This window comes from Penaeus vannamei, chromosome 17 (assembly GCF_042767895.1).
Source record: "Penaeus vannamei isolate JL-2024 chromosome 17, ASM4276789v1, whole genome shotgun sequence".
Classification (NCBI taxonomy): domain Eukaryota; kingdom Metazoa; phylum Arthropoda; class Malacostraca; order Decapoda; family Penaeidae; genus Penaeus; species Penaeus vannamei.
This window is the reverse complement of record NC_091565.1, coordinates 408729-433108: the sequence shown is the minus strand read 5'-3', so window position 1 is coordinate 433108 and position 24380 is coordinate 408729. Positions and strand designations below refer to the sequence as shown.

General features: G+C 39.0%; 3 protein-coding genes across 4 annotated transcripts in view; 2 read left to right on the top strand and 1 right to left on the bottom strand.

The window, feature by feature from the left end:
• Positions 1-1584: 1584 nt before the first annotated feature.
• LOC113816007 (sodium- and chloride-dependent GABA transporter ine) lies at positions 1585-13974 on the top strand. Its single transcript, XM_070131696.1, has 13 exons — positions 1585-1626; positions 1869-2127; positions 2252-2403; positions 4248-4382; positions 4646-4859; positions 5510-5642; positions 5994-6128; positions 6708-6936; positions 7083-7210; positions 7493-7618; positions 8816-9016; positions 9379-9555; positions 9678-13974. The coding sequence occupies exons 2-13, from the start codon at positions 1970-1972 to the stop codon at positions 9888-9890; spliced, it is 2001 nt and encodes a 666-aa protein (XP_069987797.1). The 5' UTR covers positions 1585-1626; positions 1869-1969; the 3' UTR covers positions 9891-13974.
• Positions 13036-21213, bottom strand: Plap (phospholipase A2 activator protein). Its single transcript, XM_070131695.1, has 6 exons — positions 20933-21213; positions 18159-18346; positions 17580-17803; positions 17231-17391; positions 16232-16393; positions 13036-15842 (listed from the first exon to the last, which is right to left on the bottom strand). The coding sequence occupies exons 1-6, from the start codon at positions 21067-21069 to the stop codon at positions 14345-14347; spliced, it is 2370 nt and encodes a 789-aa protein (XP_069987796.1). The 5' UTR covers positions 21070-21213; the 3' UTR covers positions 13036-14344.
• An 811-nt stretch (positions 21214-22024) lies between these two features.
• LOC113810130 (cytoplasmic aconitate hydratase) overlaps positions 22025-24380 on the top strand; it is a 54006-nt gene continuing 51650 nt past the window's right edge. Inside the window, exon 1 of one of the 2 annotated variants that reach the window (XM_070131719.1) lies at positions 22025-22333. In XM_070131719.1, coding sequence (XP_069987820.1) covers positions 22321-22333 — 13 coding nt within the window. In that variant the 5' untranslated portion in view covers positions 22025-22320. The remainder of the gene's footprint in view (positions 22334-24380) is intronic. The other variant, XM_070131718.1, reaches the window with a different exon arrangement.

Sequence of the window (24380 nt, the reverse complement as noted above, 5' to 3'; positions counted from 1 at the left end):
TGATAATAATGATAATATTAATAGTAATAATGATAATAACAAATAACAATAATGATAATAACAACAAAACAACAATAGCAATAAAGATTACAGTAACAATAATTATAATGATTATGGTCACTTTGGTCATTATCAATATTATTGATGCTATTGTTATCAGTCATACTTATTTTTGTTTATTAGCAATGTTATCTTTCAGATTTTTGATATAGCACATAATAGCGGAAAAAGCGCGGTTTTAGTTTTTGTCACAATCTGACAACACACACACACACACACACACACACACACACACACACACACACACACACACACACACACACACACAAACACACACACACACACACACACACACACACACACACACACACACACACACACACACACACACACACACACACACACACATATATATATATATATATATATATATATATATATGTGTGTGTGTGTGTGTGTGTGTGTGTGTGTGTGTGTGTGTGTGTGTGTATGTATGTATGTATGTATACACACACAAATATGATGAATAGCATATATACATACAGACACACATTCACACGTTGTAAATCAAATACTCGCATTTTAAACAATTTGAAACAAAAATTCCTCTTAAAATCGAGGCAACTTTTATTTCACGAGAAGTCCAGACACCAATGATACGTATCAAAGAGTGTTTCTCCATCGTCTATGTCCTTAGAAAGACACTTTGAATTAAACAAAACACTCTTTGAATTAAATATCATTTTTTAAAATCTACTGTCATGGTAATTTCATCAGTTTGCGGACACTGGCCAATCGTGTTTTACAGTTGCAGTTTTCGAAAATAAAATAGCGGAGCTCCATGGGGTCCGGGGAGGGATGGGGGGTGGGGGGTGGCGGGGAGGCAGAAGGTTGATTCTCTGCTCGTATCAATAGGATGATATAGATGTCGACGATTATGATGACTTTATCATTGTTATTATTATGATTACTGTCAATGATATTATTATCATTACCAATGTTATATTATAAGCACAGACTATGTTATTATCATTAATATTATTATCATTATTAGTTTTATTAGTATTTTCATTATTAATGTTATCATATTTTTTTTCACTGTTATTGTTATTATCACTGTTATTATCATCATTATCGTTAATATTGTTATTATTATTGTCATCATAAGTATTGTTGTTATTGTCATTATAATGATATTAATTGTCATTAATGATAACTACCGTTATCTTTAATGCATTTATCATCATCTTCATTATTAATGTTATCATTATTGATATCAATATTACCTCTACTATTATTATTATCACCACCATCATCATTATCATTAATATTGTTATTATCATTATTCTTATTATTATCAGTATGATTTATACTTTTTTCGTTATCATCATGTTTTATCATCGTTGCCATTAATGTTGATCACACATGCACACAAGTAAACACGCACACACGCACACACACACACACGAACACACACACACACACACACACGAACACACACACACACATACGCACACACACACCTGCGGACTCAAGCGTAGTTAATATCATAAAGGAGGATGTGCTAAGCATGCTATTGTGCCACTGAAGCTGCGGCCGCCACGGGGGGAAGACCGCGTTGCCGAGGTCTCCTTCAGTCTTCGTCTGATCTGCTTCTGAACACTTAATTTTGTTGGTTTTCGGTAGTTATAATCTATGGAATAAATCTCACCCCGGGCTTCTGTCGTCGAAGCCTGTGAAGACAGCTTGTGGAACTTAAACTTTCATCGCAAAAGTACACACAGGGAGGTCGTCGCGAGGAGCTTTAGTAGCTAGATCTATTATAGCTTTGAGGAGAAAAGACATCTTTTAACCATCGCTTCTTGCAGCAATTGAGGAGAGCTGACGGCGAGAGGCCATTCCCACTGGGCACTCGGCCAACCAGACAGGACTGACTTCTGACGGCGCTGAACACCGAGCGAGGAACAGCATGTGTCAAGTCCCCGTCGGAAATTCTCAGGGGGAGGAGGAGCGGCGCGGGTGTGAAGGAGAGGAGAGGAGCGAGGTCAGCTCGACGACCACCGCCACGAGCCGTCCCGACGAGAAGACGAGCAGCGAGGAGCAGGAGACGCTGCTGGAGCAGAAGAGGTAAGCAAGGGAAAATCCTGATACTTTCCACGTCCGGGTAAAACTCTCCGTGGTTGTGTGTTCACGCATTTTTTCAGAGTGCAAGTTTAAACATCTATCATTCATATTCTTTGTATATAAATAGCCAAGAGGATGAGCAGCCCGGCACCAAGGAGGACGCACAGGCACGGCTGAACTGGGCGAACAAGCTGCAGTTTGTGCTGGCGTGTATTGGCTATTCTGTTGGACTGGGTAACCTCTGGAGGTTCCCTTACCTGTGCTATAAGAGCGGTGGAGGTGAGTCCCTTTCCCTGTCTTTCTATGCTACTGGTCTAAAGGTGCTGTCACAATAGCACTTTTTCCGTCAATTTTTCGACAATGTTCTGAAATTTTGTCCATTTTTGAGCGAATTGTCGATTTCCCAGTTAGACGATAATGATAGTTTCCGTCTGAAAACTTTTCCGTCAACTTTTTCAGCCAAGCATAGTCAAATCAAGAGTTATATTCGAGAATGTTTGTATTGATGTTAGATAAAATCATCAAAAAATTTACGGAAAAAGTGCTAGTGTGACAGCACTTTAATGGCCTCTATTTCTCTTAATCTCTTTTAATACCTGATACTACAGCATTCTTACGTTTGACCCTTGATGACATTATACTTAATGCCAATAAGCTTTCCAGTTCAAATTCTTCCAGTGTTTATTCTATCTCCTGGGTTTCCATCTTGTGAAATGAGGGAAAAGACTGAAAAGCGCACGGGGCTCACTGAACGTTAGGAGGGTTAAAGCTATCAAGCGAGGGGGCAAGACAAGGGGGCGCGGGGCCATGTCCAGTAGTGTATGAATATATATATATATATATATATATATATATATATATATATATATATATATATATATATATATATATATATATATACACACACCCAAGTTTGCAAGCTCCCGCCAGATGGGGCTGCACACAACCGCCCATCGGCTACAGTAGAGTGGTCCATGGCAGCAACTCGCAAACTTGGGTAGCGGTGAAGGCGAAGGTCTTGGTAACTTGTAGCAAGTTTACTACTCAGACTACACAGGAGAGGTGTTGCATTGTACTAGGAAGGGGAAGAGAGAGAGAGAGAGGGTGTATACGTGTAAACAGAGCGATGGCACAATGCGGGAGGCTTGCAGAATGGTATTATATGTAATCAATAGGCCTATGGGTAATGTGAGCTCTATAATATATACATATATATACAGGTTAACATTTTTAAAATCCGGCCACCGATAATCCGGCTCCTTTAGATTTCCGGCACTGAGTTCAGAACGCATTATCAAATTTACTGCATTGCCTCGCAGCTGATTCTGGAGTCGCCATTAAATTTTGATCGCGCTGTCATCCAGGATCAGCTGTTGGGTCTTGCTTGCACATGCTAACAGGAAATCTTGCTCAATCCTTCCCATTTCATCATGCCTTTGCTGCTGCAAAACCCCGTGATGGATTCAGTAAAGAAAAGAGGTGGTGTAAAACGTAAATGCGCCGTGAGTTATCGATTGTTGAGAAAGTAGAAATGCCCCCCCCCCAAAAAAAAAATAGTTGGTGAGCATTATTGTTCATTTAGTACTCGAGTTTCTTTCTTTAAAGGACTGTTTACACATTTATTTTCTGCTAAATATATACAGCATATATAACCATAAAAATCCGGCATTTTCGAGAATCCGGCACTACTCGACTCCGTAGGTTCCCAGATTTTTTAATGACAACATGAACACACACACACACACACACACATGCATATATGCATGTGTATGTATGTTTTTATGCATGTATGTATCTATGTATGTACGTGTGTACGTATGCGTGGATGCATATTTATGTATGAACACAAGCACAAACACAATAACGTACACAAAAATGAAAATGAAACTAGCCACAATGAGAACTGAAAATAAGCATATATATATATATATATATATATATATATATATATATATATATATATATATATATATATATATATATATATATATTTATATACATATATACAATCTGCAATCTATGTGCATGTGTGTAAGCATATTTCGGTCAATCGTATTACTTTGTCACGCTTAAACCTTGGCTACCTTCTTGATCTTGGCTTCCGCTTCCGCTGTGTTCTCCAGGTGCATTTCTAATCCCCTACTTCACGATGCTGTTCGTGTGTGGCATCCCCCTGCTGCTCATGGAGCTGACGGTGGGCCAGTTCACGCGCAGGGGCCCCGTGGGAGCCCTCGCCAAGCTCTGCCCCTTGTTGAAAGGTAACGGCAGGGCTTGTATTAGTGTATATCTTTATCTTGTATTATTGTTTATCTTTGGTTTCTTTATGTCTACTTTTAATGCTAATAAAGTTTGATGTTAGTCTTTATTTCGTTGTGAAATTTACCCAAGATCCTCTCTATATATATCTTTATTATACATTTCCGTCACTTCTAAACGTTTCGAAACTCGGGTTCTTGTCTCTTTTTCCAAAGCCTAAAATGTGAAGGACCGTTTATAATCCCTCTCGTGGGGATCCTTTCAGGAGCTGGAGTAGGAACCGTCGTGATGTCTTTCCTGGTGGGGACTTACTACAACATCATCATGGCGTGGTCCATCTTCTACATGATCCAGTCCTTCACTAATGATCTGCCGTGGAAGGACTGCAACGCCACCTGGACCGTCGCTTGCTTTGACGAGTATGGCGCCAACGTCACAGCGCCCAACGATAGCAAGTCGGCCACGGAGGAATATTTTGAGTAAGTAATTGTTTTTTTTTCTTTGTTCTGTTTTCTAACATATGTTTATGTGGTTTAAGCAAATGATGATCATTATCCAATTCTGTCGATACTACCATTCATCAGAAGCGAATAATACTCAAGTAATGCCTTTCAACGGTAGACTAATAGGACCTTTACTCAATGGTACATCCGTTCTCAGACAGCATATGCATAGCTCTGTAAATTAACAAAATCCAACTTGTCTCGTTCACCTTTTCTTTTGTCTAATATTCATATTAATGTAATATACGCGCCAAAAGCCCCGCAGACGATAACCAAGTCCTTCTTGAACGATCTTCCGAAAGAAATTCATAGCCCGTCGTATGTCCTTATCTGACATCCTAGGGCATGCTGGCACGAACCCAAGGCGATCATTTTAAGGACAAGTAGAATCGGTAGACGTGAACAGTTCTGGTGATAGATTACGAGGAACTGCATGAGGAGTTATACAAAAGAGAAACTCAAAACAGTCCTTACTTAATAAAAACCGCAACAGATTGTATTCTTTTATTCACTAAAGTATAGAGAATTTTACACATTGGTGAATCACTACTGAATAAAGACCCAGATCCATTTCAACCTCATTTGCTTTAGACCAGCTTTAGACCCACCGAATGTCTGTTTCACAGCGAAGTCGTTCTGCAGCGGAGTGCGGGCGTAGAGGAGGCGGGCTCGATCAGGTGGGAGCTGGCGCTGGCGCTCGTGGCCGCCTGGGTGCTCGTCTACTTTTGCATCTGGAAGTCCATCAAGTCGTCTGGAAAGGTAAGTTTACACACACACACACATATATATTTAGAGAGAGAGAGACACGCACACACACACACACACACACACACACACACACACACACACACACACACACACACACACACACACACACACACACACACACACACACACACACACACGCACATATATATATATATATATATTTATATATATATATATATATATATATATATATATATATATATATATATATATATATATATATATATATATATACACGTGTGTATGCACTTTCAAATGATTTGATAAGCAGCCACTGAAGCTCTGAGCATTTCGGTCTGCTTTCGTCCCGAGGCGGCAGGCTCAGTCCCTTCCCTCTTCCAGGTTGTGTACGTGACGGCGACCGTTCCGTACCTTCTGCTGGGCGCTTTCCTCTGGCGGGCGCTGACACTGCCGGGAGCAAGCAATGGGCTCCAGTACTTCTTTGAACCTCGATGGGAGCTGCTTATGGATGCCCAGGTAGAACTACAATACGCCCAAATTATTCTTATCTACAATATTCGAAACCATATCGGATCAGGTTCGTGTTACGGTGCGTTCGGAACTGCTCGTCTATCTCGTCCAGACCAGTTGGACGAGATGTTTTGACCGTTCGGAACCTCCACTATCTCGTCCCGGACAAGTAGTCTAGCTCGTCCCACTCGCCCTCCTGCGAAGGTGGCCGAGCAGGACGAGATGACGTCACAATAGATTTTGTAGGTAAACATTGACAGTTGCAGGTAACCACAAGATATTGGTGGGTAATTTTATGACCCTTAATTGGTGTTATCAAAGGATATTTTTGTGTTTGTCAGTTGCAGGTAAGTTAAATGTGCACCAAAGGAGTTACAAAACCTATGCAGCGTGTAAAATAAAGACACCGGTATGATAAAAAAGTGAATGTTACATTCGAGCCGGTTGCATTCTGGGCAGAAAGGGTCTTGGAGGTTCCGAACGCGGCGCATCTCGTCCTCCCAGTCCTGGACTAGTTGTCTGGACGAGATAGACGAGCAGTTCCGAACGCAGCATTAAAAAAGCACACTTCGACCTCCGTTCCAGGTGTGGGTCAACGCTGCTGCTCAGAATTTCAACAGCATCGGCATTGCTTTCGGATCGCTAATAGCATTTGCTTCCTACAATAAGCTTGACAACAACATCGTCCTGGACACGTGGGCCATCTGCCTCACCAACTCGTTCACGTCCATTTTGTCTGGGATGATCGTGTTCTCGACCCTCGGGAACATTGCTCTGGAACAAGGCAAAGATATTGACGATGTTGTCGCCCAAGGTAAGAACTCTTAATTTTCACTGTTCTTTGTTTTAGAACGCTGGCATTATTTATGATTTGGTCAGGTAACTTCTTGGCCTTCTGTAGAGAACCGCGGTCATCAAAACCAAAGAAATATTAATCATCGCGACATTAATTCGTCCAAGGTCCAGGTCTGGTGTTCACGGTGTACCCTCAGGCGCTCGCCAAGATGCCGTACGCAGCGGCGTGGTCCGTCCTCTTCTTCTTCATGCTGCTTATCTTCGGCCTGGACTCGCAGTTTTCCAACGTTGAGGTGAGCGGACGCTGCCGAGTGATTTTGACTTAGGACAAAAGTACTGTTTTTACCTCTGACTTCACATATAGCTTAGATTCCTGTGCAGTTATTCGAGGGAAACTACTAAAAATATATATTTGTAGAAGTTGAGTCGAAAGTGCACTGTGGAAGTCAGTGAGAGAGAAAAAAATAGTTGTCACAATAACTCCGGTGTTACAGAAACGATAAAATGTACTTATAAATCTAGTGATACCCTCTAATGCTTCCGAATAAGTAACCACGAAAAAAAACTTGTTACAGGTTATCATTACTTCCCTTCAAGATGAGTTTCCGAAGTGGATCAAGAAGCACCTGAAGCGCCACGAGTTTCTGGTCATGCTCGTGTGCTTCATCTCCTTCCTCTGTGGGCTTCCGAACATAACGGAGGTAAGATGAAACCCTCCCTTTCATCGGAATAATTAGCGTTAAATGACACACATTCGTTGAAGCATCCTGAACATGACACAGGTATTATTTCACACAGTGACAATACTTCGGCAGTCACTCCAGAGTAGAGCTCAAGAGATGCATGAGCCCAGAGTTCCTGCTCCTTGAACAAATCATGTGCAATCTCATGCCAGAATATTTATTCATAAGATGAAAACCCTCACGTCTACGCGTCTACTTGTCGTCTATCAGTCTCTGGTCGAGTCCTGCAACCGCTACTTGAATAAAATAGTCTGAGCGCGTTTACTGCGGCGGTCACGCTCCATGACCGGAAATCGTGCTGCTGTGTGGGCAACTTCTGCCAAAAATCTGGAGGAAACGGTTATGGATGACATACGAGCGACATTAGTGCCTGGACTTTGCAAAATAGTGGCTTGTGATAATCGAAATAATTGGGTATTAATAATCATTTCTGCCCCTGTGCCATAATGACTGTTATTTCGGTTGACTAGAATGCGGTCAAGCCGATGCGATTGCAGAGACAGAAAATACTGTCCCGTGTTCTAGAAGAGGCTGTTTCCCAACCGGAACCTGGCGGCCATTGCGGCTGACTGAAAGCGAGTGCAGGACTTCAACATAAGGCCGTTTGAATTAATGTTTCTCACACTATGCTTATCGTTCCTTATCGGCGCGTGTTGAAGTCACCGGGAAGAACGATGCGTCACTGAAGTATTGATGGGCATCAGACAGTTAATGTGTTGCAAACCAACGTTAACTATTTGACGTTCACACCCACTAGAAAAAACGGTGTAGATACTCTCTTATTATGTTAAGAGACACTGGACATCAAATCAATACACCCCATGCACAAGCAAACGTTCGCAGTGGCCCACCTATGGACAAAAACATTACATTCACAACTCTACAGCACTTGACTGGAACATTCGTCTCCAACATAGAACACGCATGAACACAATGGACGTAAAATTATCTGTATATTTCACCATCCACACAGCACGCACTCAGCAGTATAAATACAATTAATTAAATACGACAGGTGTTGTATTCAACCCCGGGGTCTCTTGACAACTGAGACTGAGGTCATGGCGGCCGTTAACAAGACCGCAAAGGATTACATATACTTTTATTATTTTTTTGTTTGATAAATATATGCAACATCGTCCATTTTCTTTCCAGGGAGGCATCTACTTTTTCCAGCTAATCGACCACTTCGCAGCGTCCGTCTCCCTCATGTACGTGGCCTTTTTCGAGGTGATAGCCGTGGTGTGGATTTACGGCGCGGGGAGACTGGCCGCGAACCTGAAGGAAATGACCGGCAAGCTGCCGTCATTTTACTTCCGGTGCTGTTGGTACTTCGCTGCTCCTGTGCTCATTTTTGTAAGTAAAGGGAGCGATGGTTATATATATATATATATATATATATATATATATATATATATATATATATATATATATATATTTATATATATATATATATATATATATATATATATATATATATATATATATATACATGTTATAATATATTACACACACACACACACACACACACACACACACACACACACACACACACACACACACACACACACACACACACACACACACCAAGATATGGAAATAAGTTTAATATATATATGCTCTCAGTAACCCTTTGTTTGCCTATTTCCTCAATATGTTGCGTTTATTTCCAGTGATAAACTATCTTCCTCATTTTTCTGTTTGACGTTTACTCGCAGGCAATCTGGATATTTTCCCTTGTAGACTACAAGAACCCAACCTACGACAATGGCAAGTACAAGTACCCAGACTGGGCGATTGGCGTCGGGTGGGTCATTGCGTCCCTGTCCATTCTCCCGACTCCAGTCCTCGCCGTGGTGGAAATAACGAGGGCTAAAGGTTCTACCTTGTGGGAGGTACGTGTGGTTCTCCTGCGGAATGAAAGAAATTAAAAAGTGTAGGGATGGCAACGTAATTCAGATTATTCCTCTCGTATGTAGAAAGTTTAAAATATGACTAATATATTCTTTTTTTTCAGAAAATTGGGAATGCCATACGTCCTAAAATAGAGCAGTGCTCCTGCTGTGCAAGAACCCACAACTGCCCGAACGGTTATTTTTTAAAGGAACTGCGTGAACAACAAATGAAGCTAGTTGCATGTGATATCCCTTTGTCTGAAGACGGACTAACTGCGGCTTCAAATCAGGAGAACGGAATACATCCAACAGAAACTTATGACAGATTAGCGTGAGCCATGAAACAATGACAGCAATCGATATTACCATCACTTGTTTGTCCCTAATTAGCACGCGGGTCGAAGAGCTGAACCAATTGTAAGTGAATAAGCGATGATCTACGTAAATCTTTCGGTGCTGGGAAATGTCCTCTAATGAATCAGCATTCAAGGGCTATTCATATTTTGCGCTGTGCTGGAAAATGTAGCTGCAGTGCTCATACGTGAATTAGAATTCCTTTGCATAGATATTTTTGCAGTAACATAAGTTTACAAGGATTAGATATTGCAACTTTCTATATTTCTATTGCAGTGCAATGTACTGCCAAACGAAGAACAATAATTTTATCACTACTGACCTTTCCTTTGAGGCAAAGATCGGAATCACTTTGGTTTCACAAACAAGTACGGTGTCCTTGGGACTGCTGGCCAGAATTACTGTCTTCTTTCCTGTGGTCTTTCAGCCAGTCTTTTGCAATTAATTTCCAACGTTGTTACAGTAGATTCCAGGCATAGTTTATTGTTTTCGGTGTTGTGATGTCATATTTGACATGCATATTTAATGCATGTTTCTGACCCAATAGTGTCTGATTGCATACAGCTTGGATAACTTATTTACTTTGCTAAGTGGCATCCCTTCTTTCAGTGGTGCTTCCCCGTTTCACAACTTGTCAGGTGCTATTGTGAAATTGATTCCGTCTCAGTATCAACCGGCCCCCCAGTGAATTACTTCAGGTGCCTGTTGTTGTGAAAGGGGTCATAGGTTTATCCAGGAAGAAGTGTAAGGGTTAACAGGGAAGGAAGTGGGATGATGTAGATGAAGCTGGGGGAATGGGATGTGTTGGGAAGGAGTGTGAGGCAGGGGCGTACAGGAAACCTGAGTAGGATGGATGTCGGCAGTCACTTTGAGTGAAGTGGGAATGGGTGCAGAGAGATAGGAGGATGGATGTGTAGGTATGCCATCTTGGTTCACAATTAGCCAGTTTCTGAAGTGGAATTGGGGAGGTCTGAGAAACGAAGGTCTTTTCCTGAAGAGAAGAAGATGGGACACGTTTGTGGGTGGCGGAAGAAATTGATGTAGGAGAGCATACAGTAAGAGAAGATGGGGTGGAAAGTTTAGCTTGTTCCATGTGATGAGTCGAATGAAGAAGGAGTGGTGTAGGTATGGGGGAGTAGAGATTGGAGTGTTTCGATTTAGAATAGCAGTAGAGATTGGGGTGTCTGGATATAGAATGACAAAAGAATTTGACTGGGAGAGGTAGGAGGGTAGAAGTGTGATGTGGAAGAGGTAATGGGGGTGTGCAGAACAACATTGGAGTATGGGTTAAGATATGGAGTAGTGATTAAGAGCAAAACAAAGTGAGACCAAGTTTGAATCTGAGAATTGCCACCTCAGACTCAAACTCATTTATAGGGCAGCCCCTAGTAAATACATTATGGGATCCACCACAATTGGTACATGTGTGTATTTGTGCAGAGCAGTTTGGTCATTCATGACCAGGATAGGCACACGGGTCATCGAGCTGTGTTTGGGAGGGTGGCCTAGACATCAATAAATTTGACCATGATGGTGGAGAGGATGATATGGTTGGACAGGAGGAACTCTCCGCAAATATGGTCATTTCTACGGAAAGTAATCTTGGTAATAGTGGTGGAGGATTTATGAGGGCCTCTAGGGTATTGGAGACAGTTCCAGCACAAATATTGAGTGAGGGATGAGGCTGGGCAAGAATGAATTTACCAGTGAAGTCTGAGTCAGATGTAACTGTGACAAGACTAAAGGAATCTGGGTGGCTGCAGAAGAAAACTTGTTTTTGGAGGCATTACTCTAAGAGGAATGTGTTGCCAGAGTAAGGTAAAGGGGATCCCCCAAAAATTGATTCCATTAGGCTGGGCTAAACAAAGTACTCAAAAGGTTTTGTAGATGTGGGGGTATTAGAAGGACTGGGTCTTGTGGAGGAGCCTGGGGTCAGGGAACCAAGGGAATTAAAATCAGTGGACCCTAATAAAGGTACAAAATCTTCATTACTGGCTATCGTAAGCCTGAAGTATATTGGAGGGAGAAATGATTCACCCCTCAAGGTCCTTGAGTATAAAGACTAGACAACTAAATGGAAATACCATGCCCATGGCTCCCTTTAGCCATTCATGACTAGCACAAAGTCAGCCTTTCATCCTTTCAACACAGTTCTTACACCATATGAAGTGGATAGCAGAAAGGGTTCCAGATGAGAGGGAAAAGGAAAGGGGAAGAAGAGAATTCTGTGCAAAAGTAGTTGAGTCAGGGGCTGAGATCCAAGGCAGAGGAGATCCCCAGCATTGGGTCCCAGTCTCCATCTTTGAAGCCAACACAGCAATAACGGGCATGGTATTATTATTTTTTGAAAATAAAGTTGCTTCTTTTCACAAGGTAAATTATATGAAAGAAACTAATTTCTGAAATAGGACTAGGGGACCTTCAACACAACCATTTTTCCTTCATATTACAACTAAGTTTTGAAAGAAAAATGCTTTAGTTCAGATTTGTGGCCTTGATGCTCAACCTGAATTTCAAAATATTCTCAATATAAATTTATGAAGTATTTTTCTTCACAGACTAGTGATGCTTTGCATATGAATCAGTTTACTAAAAATACTTTGTAATAATAAGATGTGCTTTTATACCATATTTTTTCTTAGCTTTATACGTACAGTGATACAGTGAATTTCATAAAACTTATGTCTGCCAATATCAGCCAATATTTGTTAATAGAGGATAATTGACCTCATAAAGTTTTCGGTTTTGCCTTTAAAATGTACTTTTGCTCCTCTATTTATATCCTAGAAGATTAGTATTATTGCATTTTCAAAGCCACCCAATCCAACCTTCCAGAAATTAACATTTTCTGAGAGGGAATACCAATACTGTCCATATAGATACTTTAAGTATTTAGAATCAGTCAAATACCAGACAAGAGGGTCAGTATTTTGGATAAATAGTGCTGCCATATGGTGAGTACCAGACCTAGGCCGTGATTTTTTTATTCTCTAGCAAATAATTAAAATGTGTGGTAGTTATGAAAAAGCAGGCAAATTCACTTTCCCAACTGTAAAAACTTACTAACCTTTAATGCATTGGATTTTACATTTTCCTATGGTTTGTAGGATACTGAAACCTCAAATATTGTATTTTTTTCTGTATAATATTTTATGATCTTTGTTAAAACTTATTGATATATACACTTTAAGATATTTAAAAAGGGTTGACATACATCTTATGTAAGAAGGGATGACTTAGTCCCACTATTTGACCACTGACAATATTTTGAAGCTATATCTGCTTGTGTACAGAAATCTTTCAAACGCATCTCTTGGACTAAGAAATGTGTCATATTTTTTCTACATTTGTCACAATTTTTTTCCCCTTTCATCTATATTTCATCTGAAAGGATAATAAAAAAGAAAAATTGTATTTTCACAATACAGTTTAGTGACCTTTGACAAGTAAATTTTAAGAAAATTGCACAATTAAATGTGCTTTTCAACTCCATCTTTATAGTTATCCATTGATTTACTGTGAAAAAATGGAGTAAGAATTTGAAAAACCAGACCCCATAAACCACAAAACGAGGAAAATAACTATTTACTCTAACCACCACTAATTGAACTTTTAATAACAGTGACAACCTTGTTTTAACCTGCCCTCTCAGCAGATTCCAAGAAAAGAACTCGTTTAGATTTGATTCACATTAGTGAGGACTTCATTGAACATCTTGGTAGGCTTTTTTATTTTGTATTCTTGAACTGTACCATTAGCACCACGAGTGCAGAAACCCTATCAAACATTATGTCTATTCCCCAAACATCAGGCATTCTGACAGTGTATTTCACAGAATTTGTTTCATTCTGTATTTAAAGTGATTTTGTCTAGGTAATAATATTAGAGAAATTCACTCTTCTATAATCATTTGCCATCTAACATTCTGTTCAAAGCAAGGATGCCTCAATACTAATCCCTTTGTTTCTGTGTCTAAAAATTATTCACATGTCTCTGAAAAAGACTTCTTAAAATTCCTTAGCTCAAAGTTGTAAACCTCAAGTAAATTATTTTTAATGCAGGTTATGCAAAAGCATTTTCAATTAACCTTTATTTAGAAAGTGTATCATTTATGAATATATTAACTTAGAATACCTCTTATGTTTTACTACTTATTTTCCATTTTCTACTCACAAAAAAGTATTTCAAATGTCTCATGCAATGGGTAATGTGCATACTACTTCAAAAAAAAAGAAAAAAAAGAAGAAAAAAAAAACCTTGAGGCTAAGGTGCAAGCACTCTAAGAGAAATCAGCAAATTACAAATTAAAAATCATGATATGAACTGAAAATGCATCATAATTCATATCAATCAATATTGCATAAAACATTCAAAACTTGTATTCTTCACACTTAAATTTCAAGGCCTTTATCAAAGTAGACTACACAGCCTTATATTAAAGTAATCGCAGCACATGGCCTGCACACTCTCCCACTTTGGATGGGTTTGTAATGTTTGATAGACTCTGAACTACTGGCTTTAGGTCCAGTGAGCCTGCAAATGAGCGACACTTGTCACTTTGAAACAATAATGTTCCCAGAGCTACCAGGGTCCTAAATTGTGCCTCAGGATCCTTCGCAGATATGGCAACCACACTGGCACCACTGAGAATTTGACACTGATCTTCAATATTACCTAAAGTGCTTAAAGTGACACTATAATTCAGCAAAACAGTGGCAGCAGCAATTTCTATATTCTTGTTAGGATAGGGAGATATTCCAACAGTACCAGACACAACCTGTGCCATAGCCCTTGCCAAGACACAACGCCCTGGTTCATGAGCTGCCATATTGGCTAAACAACGAAGAGCCAAAAGCTGTGCCGTTGTTGGTGATGGAGGATGAATAAGAGTCACAAGCAAACTGACTAAAGCATCTCCTCTATCATCTGCTAACCAGACCTTCTGCATTGGTTCTGAACGCAAAGCCAGTCTCAGTACATCAAGTGCAGGCCACACATGTTCTGCTGGCCACTGTAATGCTTTTTCTAATGGAGCCAGGAGCTGTGGGTTGGTATCAGCTGTTCCTGACACAGCCCCAACTAATCCTTCCAGAACTTCTTTTGATAACTGAGCCTCAGGAGACAATTTATCATTTGATTCAATTAATTTTGCAGCCATTCCGGAAGCATTACAAGCTTCAAATCTTAAAGGTATTCTTTGTGGGAAGAAATGAGAAGTAGGGATAACAGGTCCTTGTGTAGAATAGCTTGAAGCTCCAGTGAAGGGGTCTACCATGGCACTGGAGCCTGTGCTAGGCCTTGCTGCTTCTGGAACATACCTATTACCTCCTGTGAAAGGATCCGAGCCGCCTCCTGATCCTGATGCGTTTCCTGGCACATAGCGAGAACCACCAGTAAATGGGTCTGTCATTTCACTGCTACCTTCTACTCCTAGAGTCATTCCCTTTGTGTTATTGATTATAAACGTAGCTACTTGGTCAAGAAACTCTTGAGGTAATTCATGTTTGTGTATGAAGCGCTGAGCTGCAAAATATGGATCCTCACTCAAATTGTAAGGTAGCTTCAGGCGGTTCCCCTCATCCAACTCGACGTCAAACACAAAGTCATACTCTTTGCCCTCATATAGGACTTTCCCTGAAGTGCCCTGAGATCCTCCTGCTCCTCCAACAACTTCACCAACTGGTGTCCACTGCTGACTGGCCACTGACCACGAGTAGCAATTCACTTTCTCACCTTCACGGACCATTATTGTATGACCATCACGTTTTCCAGGAGCAAACAGAGCCTCTCTACCTGGTAGTTCTGATTTTTTAACTCCCCCAAGGTCTCCTACAGCCATAGTTGACTTAGCAACACTCTCTTCAAATTCCTTCTGATCAGATGGATCTGCCTGACGCTCTGCTGCAGAGGTAAAAACTCTACAGGTTCCATCACTGAAAGAAAAAGAATATTTCAGCTATAATTATCTTATAATGCTAATGAAATATTCTTCCCAGCTGAATTCATATTTCTCTCCAACACTTTTTTCTTTCCTTTTGAGGTGGTGGAGAGGGGTGGCAGTGAATGCTGATATCTCAGTAAATTTCCTAGTAAACATATGAATAGTATAAAACAGTAAAGAGCAAGTTTTTACGTTTCTAAGTTTTTAATTCATATTATCACTTAAAATCATGAAAGTATGAAAATTATTTAGTCCTGCAAGAAGCTAATATATCATTACATAATTCATATAAATCTTAGCATAACCATACCTTTGATATTTTTTTCCAATAAAAACTAATGTTATTCCATTCCTAAACCAAATAACCCAACTTGAACTTACCTCGACCCACAAATAATATCTGAATTAGGGAGGGAAGCTACTGCCCACACGGACTGTGCTGGAACATGGATTGTCTGGATACAATTTCCTTCTGAACCCCAAACTCGTAATGTTCTGTCTTCACCTCCTGTTACAAAACCTCCATTTCCAAGAACACATATGCTGCAGGAATGAGTACAGAAAGCAATTAATAGAAAATAACCAATCTGCAAAATACATTCATTGGATATTGCACAATAACACTATTGTAAGCCTTCATTTTAGAAAATGATAGGAAAAGGATCTTTGATAGTACAGACAGTTCTTCAATCCGAAAGAATATTTTCGGAAAACCACATAACATAACACTTTGACAAAGTAATCTTACCATGCTTGGCTGTTAATCAAACAGCTCAAGAATTCCCATTCGAAAAAAAAAAAAAAAAAAAAAAAAAAAACACACATGCATAAACCTTGAAATCAAAAGTTCTCCCAACAAGAGTTGACATACATCTTCCATGAAATAAACTTCATCTTAATGTCATATTTGATTGTTTTCAATTCCCCTTAATACATATTTCTAATGCAGAGATTCCCACACTTTTTCTAACCCCTGCCAGTGTTGTGATAGATCACCAATACCCCATTCTTCTTTGGTTATGTGAAGATAAAGGAGAGACAAGATTGCAGTGCTTAATTTTTTGTGTTTATAATAAGTAAATGTTTAAATATCTTATTATTATAACTATCAATTATTTACTTCAGTATCATATATTTATTTATATACTCATTTATGAATTAATTTATTTATCTAATCTTAAACTTGTTTTTCATTATTAATTAGCAATTTACTCCAAAGAACTCTTACTTTTAGAAAGTGCCTCATTATCTCCAGAAACAGCTTTATTTCCCCCATGGAGAAATTACCCACAGCTTAAGAACCTCTGTCCTATTGCACCAAGGGTCAAGTGAGACATGTCATGACTACAAATACATTGGGGAATTGTTTGTAAAACTTACGAATATATGAAATTTGTGTGGCCATAATATGTTGCAAGTGATTCTCCAGAGATTGCCCATAATATCACAGAAGCATCATTTGAGCAAGAGAAAAATCTTTCATTGTTCAGCACAGCAAGTCCACGAACACAGTCCTTATGGCCAGAGAATGTTTTGCACTCCTAAAATATAAACAGAGGAAAAAGATATTAATCTGATGATCATTAATTCTTTCTAATTCCTGTATTCATATATTTTCACTCTACATTTTACATACAGTCTCAAAAAAAAAAAAAAAAAAAAAAAAAAAAAAAAAAAAAAAAAAAAAAAATCTATTCTTAGTGAAAATAAATAGACATTTTCATCCTACCTTGCCCTCCACCCACAACTTGATGAGTTTATCAGCTGAAGCTGTCAGGACAGATACTGGGTTTTGGTCTGCATCTCCACCAGCCCTTGGCAACCCCACCACGGACCATAAGGGACCATCATGGCCCTTCAGTTCTTGAATGCATTCCCAGTTCTTCCATACTCGAGCACTGTGGTCCCAAGACCCTGAGATCAACAAGCCATTCTTCCACTCCAGGCTTGAAACTGTAGAAAATTTATGAAAATATGTATACATACACACACTCAATATTATAGTTTTCAAATGATACATCATCTATATTACTGTCTTAGGTAGTAAATAATAACTCCTTACTTCATACAACTGAACATACCAAACTTGATTATTTCAACTAGTCTTTGTAATATATATATATATATATATATATATATATATATATATATATATATATATATATATATATATATATATATAAACAACCATTAAAATACAATTTAACCTTTGCATATACACAAAACTCAGGTAGATTATTATGATTACAAAAACACTGAAAATCATACAATCAGAAAAAAAAAACATAAAACAGGTAATTTAACTCACCAGTATCTGAATGCCCTGCCAGAGTGTACACTGGCTGACCACCAGATACTGAATAGGCCAAAATCGTCGAGTCTCTTGATCCTGTCACTACCAGGCCCTCAGGGTGGTTGGCATTCCCAGGCACAACACATACACTTGTTACATAGCCAGAATGACCTGTGTACACTTGTTTCTGTTCATAATTTATCCTGCCAATAGAAAAATACTGAATTATATATATATATACATCAATAGAAAAATTGGATGTATGGTTCCTTTCACATGACTTCCACTACTTCTCACCAAAAGTAATGCTGAAAACAATTAAAAACTGTGAACCTTAAGATTTTTAGAAACCTAACTAAAAAAAAAGAAAAGAAAAAAAAAAATGGAAGATCAGCAAAAGCTACATTTTAGTGTGATTAATAAATTCTTATCATATATGGTTAAACTAACTTCATGAAAGTTTAAAATACTGAATGCATTCAGATAGTGTGCCTAAAATTGGCAATAGAATATTATAGTGCAACCAAAATTTTCAAACTTGCTTACAATAGTTACAGGGTTAAAATATACATTGCCTGGGAAAATACGTCAATTGCAAGGGGGTCTGGGAGCAATCCCCCTGGGTCAGGTCATATTGGTTAACACAGCAATATGTATCTTTAGGATAGGGGTTCATATGTTTGCTAGTTTGAGATGGGGAATTACTCTCTTGATAGATGCAGGTTTGTTATAGCTCTCATGAAGCATTTATAAATATGGGCGTCTTCTGAACGTGCCATAAAAGTCAATCCAGAATTAAAGTTTAATCCAAACCTCTAGTGTGCATGCACACTGGCAGCATCAACTTACTTTTAAAGCACCTATGGACCAGTATTAACTTTTAGGCTCAAAATTAAATCCTGCACATGCATAGAACGAGCTAGCTAATCACACCAATCATGTATTGATACGTAATGACATCATCAATTCCATAGAAAAGATGGAGTCGAGTTGTCATCAATGTTCATTATTGGCAATAATAAAACAAATTCTGACATTCTTATGTTAAAAATGTATATGAAAATTCATCAACATATATTCTTAAAAGTTGTGGGATACTCAAACTGTAGTTATAACTCTCAACAGTGAAAAAAAAGAAAAAAATAATAATAAAAATAAAATAAATAAATAAATAAAATATTTTTAAAAAATCACAAAGAGAATTCCAGAGTTTACAGATACAGAAAGCCAATATCATATCCAGGTTAGAAAACACTCCCAACTTATGTACTTTATCAATAGACTAAAAAAAAAAGCTTTTGATAATATCATGGTAAGATCTCAAAGTCAAAGTAAAAACTTTCTGAATCTTTATATTGCAATGACTTTAAAACTGCGTGGAAATTTGTTATCATATTCCTTGATAGCAACATCCTGAAACACTACCCTACCTCATGCCCTGGGATTACACATGCAAAAGGGCTCTCGAAAAAAAAACTCTCCCGCGAATATAAACTGATGTTGTATCCTTTGCTTGACACCTTTGGTTCAGTTGCCTATAAATTTCAGAGGGTATCTGAAGCTATTTATATATATTTATTTGTAGTGGCACAAATACATATCTTCTTGATATAATACTACCATATATGTATATACATATTTTTTTATCTGTAGCAAATGTCTCATTATCAACATTAGTGTGTGATATGAAACTCAGAGAGGGGGACTGTTAATTGTCACCACACAAATACACACTCCTCTATGTAAGAGAGCATATTTATTGATAATTGCACTGACTTATGCATCTGGCAGTGTCTTACATCTTCTGTGCAAGTACTGTGGATCTGGAATAAACTCTGATCCGGATTTATCTTTTATGACGCGTACAGAAGACGCCCTATGACACCAAAAGATGCATAATGCAAATCCTTCCCAAGCTGTTAAATCTTAGGTCAATCTATAACACTAATTTGTATTTACTGATAATGAAAATCTGAATTTTTTGGGATGCTCTCTTTAATATCAGAAAACCCATTTAGCTATGAAAGTCTGTAAAACATTTAATTCTGGTTAATCTTTATGGTATAGACAATGAGGTAAGACAAAATGAATATGATATTCTTGTAGAGAACAAAAGCTACAGTCGTTGGTATAAGAAATAATCTGCAGACATGAATGATATAGCCATAAGTGAAGGTAAAAGAGCTACACTCAGTGCTCCTAAATTTTAGATCTACCTTGTTGAGCATAGCAAGGTGAAGACAATGTTTCCTGGAGGGTGTTGGGGGTAGATAACGGGCTCTGAGATACTTGAGTTTCCTATAACTTCATTATTTTTGAGTTGCAGTTGAAGTACATGGAAGATAAAGTTTCTTAGAATCACTCAATCTATCTGCTGCTTATATTATTTTTCGTCTAAAAGATGGCTGGCAGGAATTTACCTGTACCAAGTCCTCAGTCAACCCTTCCCTTAGGCATGCCCAGTCACAGCTACTTAGATTGATGAAGAAATTTTGTGACATGGAGTTGGGGACTCGGTCTACGGCAAGTGCATCCATGCTTTAAAGAATTACCTCTGTTTTTAATAAGCTGACCTCTCAGTACATGCATAACAATGTATGGCACTACTAAACTTCACTGTATATCTATTATGCTTTACAAAACATTATGCAATGAAAAAAAATCAAATACCAACCCACTACCATGATTCTAAAACAAAGAAAAGCCTGTCAAAAAATTGATACAGACGCCAACCCATTATCTTACCCTTTCAGCGACACTAGACAGAGAACATCATCCCTTTCACTTACCCATTTTCCATAGGAGCCCAAAGTCTGGCTGTGTTGTCCCTGGAGGCAGTGAGAATATGGCCCTCTGGGGTGCCTGCCACTGCTCGCACGTCCTTGCTGTGGCCTAACAAATTACATCTTAATTTGTACGTCGCCATTCTTGTTCTGCGGGTTTTAGAAAAGCTAATATTTCGAAAGTAATGACAAAATAATGATCCCAGCTCCACAGATAATCGTTCTCGTTGACTCTATCCCGCTGTGTCACCCTGGGATCGCTTTGTTTCCGGACCTCTTGTTATTGTCCGGATTTTCTGGATACACTTTAGTGTCGAGTCGAATGTCAATTTATTCTTATATAATTTTCACATTTTTCTGTAATGTATTATACTTTGCATTTTTTATTATTAAAATACTGGCCGATGTATCTAAAAAATTGTCTTGTGAGGTAATACATCTGTCGCTAAAGATTAACTAAGAGGAATGCAAGTATAATTCTATCTGTATGTTTTAATTTCCTAGCTTTTTATCTGTAGACAGATTGGGTATGTGTAAATGGCTTGTGCACATGTAGTTTGTCATTCCATTGTAATGTCTCTTCTTCTCTAGCACTCATGAAAATTCTTAACAGTAAGAATATTCATTACAGAATGAGTTGTGATAGTTATTTCAGTTATACTAATATTTTTATATCTATGCCTGATTGATTTGTAGTGTAATCATTGAACATAGACTAAAGAGACATAAGAGAAAATAGTAAAAAAAAATATAATATATGCGATAGCTTTTATAACACAGTTGGCAGTTATTCTCAGTGCTTTCTTTTATCTTTTGCTTTATTAATTTTATTGTTGTGCCTTACCCTTACCTGTCTTATTCTCATTGAGTACAAGTGTATTTGCTTCTTCTTGTAATTTTCCAAGAAATTTTGAAATTCCCTCTTTTCTTACTGGAAAATTATACTGTATAAGGTATGGTTAATCACACATATTTTGTATCCAATTTACCGCACAGTGTAATCCCTAACGTCAATAGATAAAAATGTAGAATCCAATGTCTATTTCATCCTATGGGTTGATAAGTCTCCCAAGATAAATTTTTGCGGTCCTCGATCTCAAGCCGGTTTGAGTTTGTGACGTCAAACTCAAGCCGATTAAAAGTAGATGTAGCACCTGTTTGATTAGAATTTATACACATGGCACTATAGAAGATCATGTGTTTGTCCAGAGTCTTTATTCTCGTCGGAACATAGACATTCGTATGGAATTTGCATAAAAATGCGCCAGTGTGACAAATCCGTACGATCATCTTGACGTCACGGCCTCGATCCGGCTTGAGGCGAGGCCGCGAGAATTCGCCTTCACGTTGTTGGAACGCAGTCTTCTACTTCCATCGAGCGACGCAACAACACCATGGCCAGTGACGGTGAGAAAATATCTATAAATTGCTTGCCACAGGTGTCGATTGCTTATTGTCTCGTGATTAAAACGAATATAAATCGAAGAAGGTTCAGTTTGAAGCATTCTTTTGAAAATTCGGTTGTTGATTTAGAAAAGGTTGTTTTGATACGTGAGAGATCTTCACGACGTATATCAGCTGATTAGGTAGACGGGATTACATCGCTTCTTCAGCATAATTATGTATAAATATATGTATCGAATATGAAGAAAATAAGATGACACAGGGCTCTGGTTTGACACATATTATAATTACGATCAAAACATCTCTTTTTTTATGTATGAATATTCTCATAATTATTATAATCATTATTCAGTCACTTAATATTATGAAAGTTCAAGTCACAGGTGTATAATATTATGAACTTTCACATCACAGCAACGGCAACCAAGGAATGATTTTTGAACACTAGCTTATACACCCTTCAAATTTTTATTATCAAGTAGGTAGAATTTTGTTAGGAAGGTTGCCAGCAATCAGCTACAGTAGTGCTGCATTCTGAACTCCTCGTTTTGCTCGTCCAGACAACTTGTCCAGGACCAGCAGGACAAGTGGGCCGCGTTCGGAACCTCCGAGACCCTTTCTGCCCAGAATGCAACCGGCTCGAATGTAAACATTCACTTTTTTATCATACCAGTGTCTATTTTACACGCTGCATAGGTTTTGTAACTCCTTTGATGCATATTTAATTTACCTGCAACTGACAAACACAAAAATATGTTTTGATAACACCAATATAGGGCCATAAAATTACCCATCAATATCTTGTGGTTACCTGCAACAGTCAGTGTTTACATACAAAAGCTATTGTGATGTCATCTCGTCCTGCTCGCCGTCTTTCACAGGAGGACAAGATGGATGAGATGGACAACTTGTCGAGGACGAGATATCTGGGGTGGGATGTAAAAACTGGAATGTGAAAAAAGTTCATATTGAGCTGGATAGTTTAAACATATACACACATATGTATGTGTGTGTATGAATATAAATATATAAATATATATATATATATATATATATATATATATATAATATATAATATATATTTATATATATTTATATACATACATACATATATACATACACATACATATATGTGTGTGTGTATGTGTATGTATATAAATATATATATATATATAATATATAATATATAAACCAATCGGCAGTAAACCGTATAAATGGAAAGGCTGGGAGGAGGGGAAAAGCCCCTCCCACCCAGCAAGTGAGGCGGACTGTGGGCCCTGCTGGGAGGGCGACTGCTGGAGCGCAGGCTGGGAACGGGGACTACCCATCTCGCCTGCGCTCTGGTGGCCGCCAGCCCAGAGTGAAGCTTGTGGGGGAAAGCCCTCGGGAACCCCACAGGTGGATGATGGGGCACGCAGCCCGCCACCCCCTTTTTATATGGGGCAGCGTCGGTGGGGGTGGCAGAGGTGGCATCCACCCGGAGCGACTGCCAGAGGCTGAACCTCAGGCGGGAAGTTAGGGTGGGGGCTTGGAACGTCCGTTCTTTGCGTCAGGATGATCGGTTGCCTCTACTGTCGAGGGAACTGGGGAGGCTGAGAGTTGAGGTGGCTGCTCTCTCGGAGGTGAGGAGGCCTGGCAGCGGCATGACCTGTGTAGGTGGCTACACCTATTACTGGTCGGGCCGCAGCGATGGCCACCATCTTCAGGGAGTAGCCATTGCCGTCTCCAGCAGACTCCAGCCCTCGGTAGTAGAGGTTACTCCTGTTGATGAGCGTATAATGGTATTGAGATTGAAGCTTTCTTTTGGCTTCATGTCTCTTATTGCTGTGTACGCTCCTACCGATGTTTGTAAACTTGACGTGAAAGAGATGTTCTACGCCAAACTTACATCTGTGGCAGACAGATGTCCCCGACGAGATATTCGCATTGTTCTGGGCGACTTCAATGCGGTATCTGGCTGTGATCGAGCTGGCTATGAGATGTCTGTCGGTCCCCATGGTTCAGGAGCTGATGCCGGTAGCGAGAATAGCCTCCTTTTCCGGGACTTTGC

What these genes read in the sequence shown, in the direction of transcription:
- Plap (XM_070131695.1), bottom strand. Translation starts at nt 21,069, where the DNA reads ATGGCGACGTACAAATTAAGATGTAATTTGTTAGGCCACAGCAAGGAC. An exon ending in GGCAGGGCATTCAGATACTG is followed by an intron (nt 17,804 to 18,158) that starts GTGAGTTAAATT and finishes AATTTTCTACAG; the next exon opens with TTTCAAGCCTGGAGTGGAAG. An exon ending in GATATTATTTGTGGGTCGAG is followed by an intron (nt 15,843 to 16,231) that starts GTAAGTTCAAGT and finishes TTTTTCTTTCAG; the next exon opens with TGATGGAACCTGTAGAGTTT.
- LOC113816007 (XM_070131696.1), top strand. Translation starts at nt 1,970, where the DNA reads ATGTGTCAAGTCCCCGTCGGAAATTCTCAGGGGGAGGAGGAGCGGCGC. An exon ending in ACGCTGCTGGAGCAGAAGAG is followed by an intron (nt 2,128 to 2,251) that starts GTAAGCAAGGGA and finishes GTATATAAATAG; the next exon opens with CCAAGAGGATGAGCAGCCCG. An exon ending in AGCTGCTTATGGATGCCCAG is followed by an intron (nt 6,129 to 6,707) that starts GTAGAACTACAA and finishes CCTCCGTTCCAG; the next exon opens with GTGTGGGTCAACGCTGCTGC.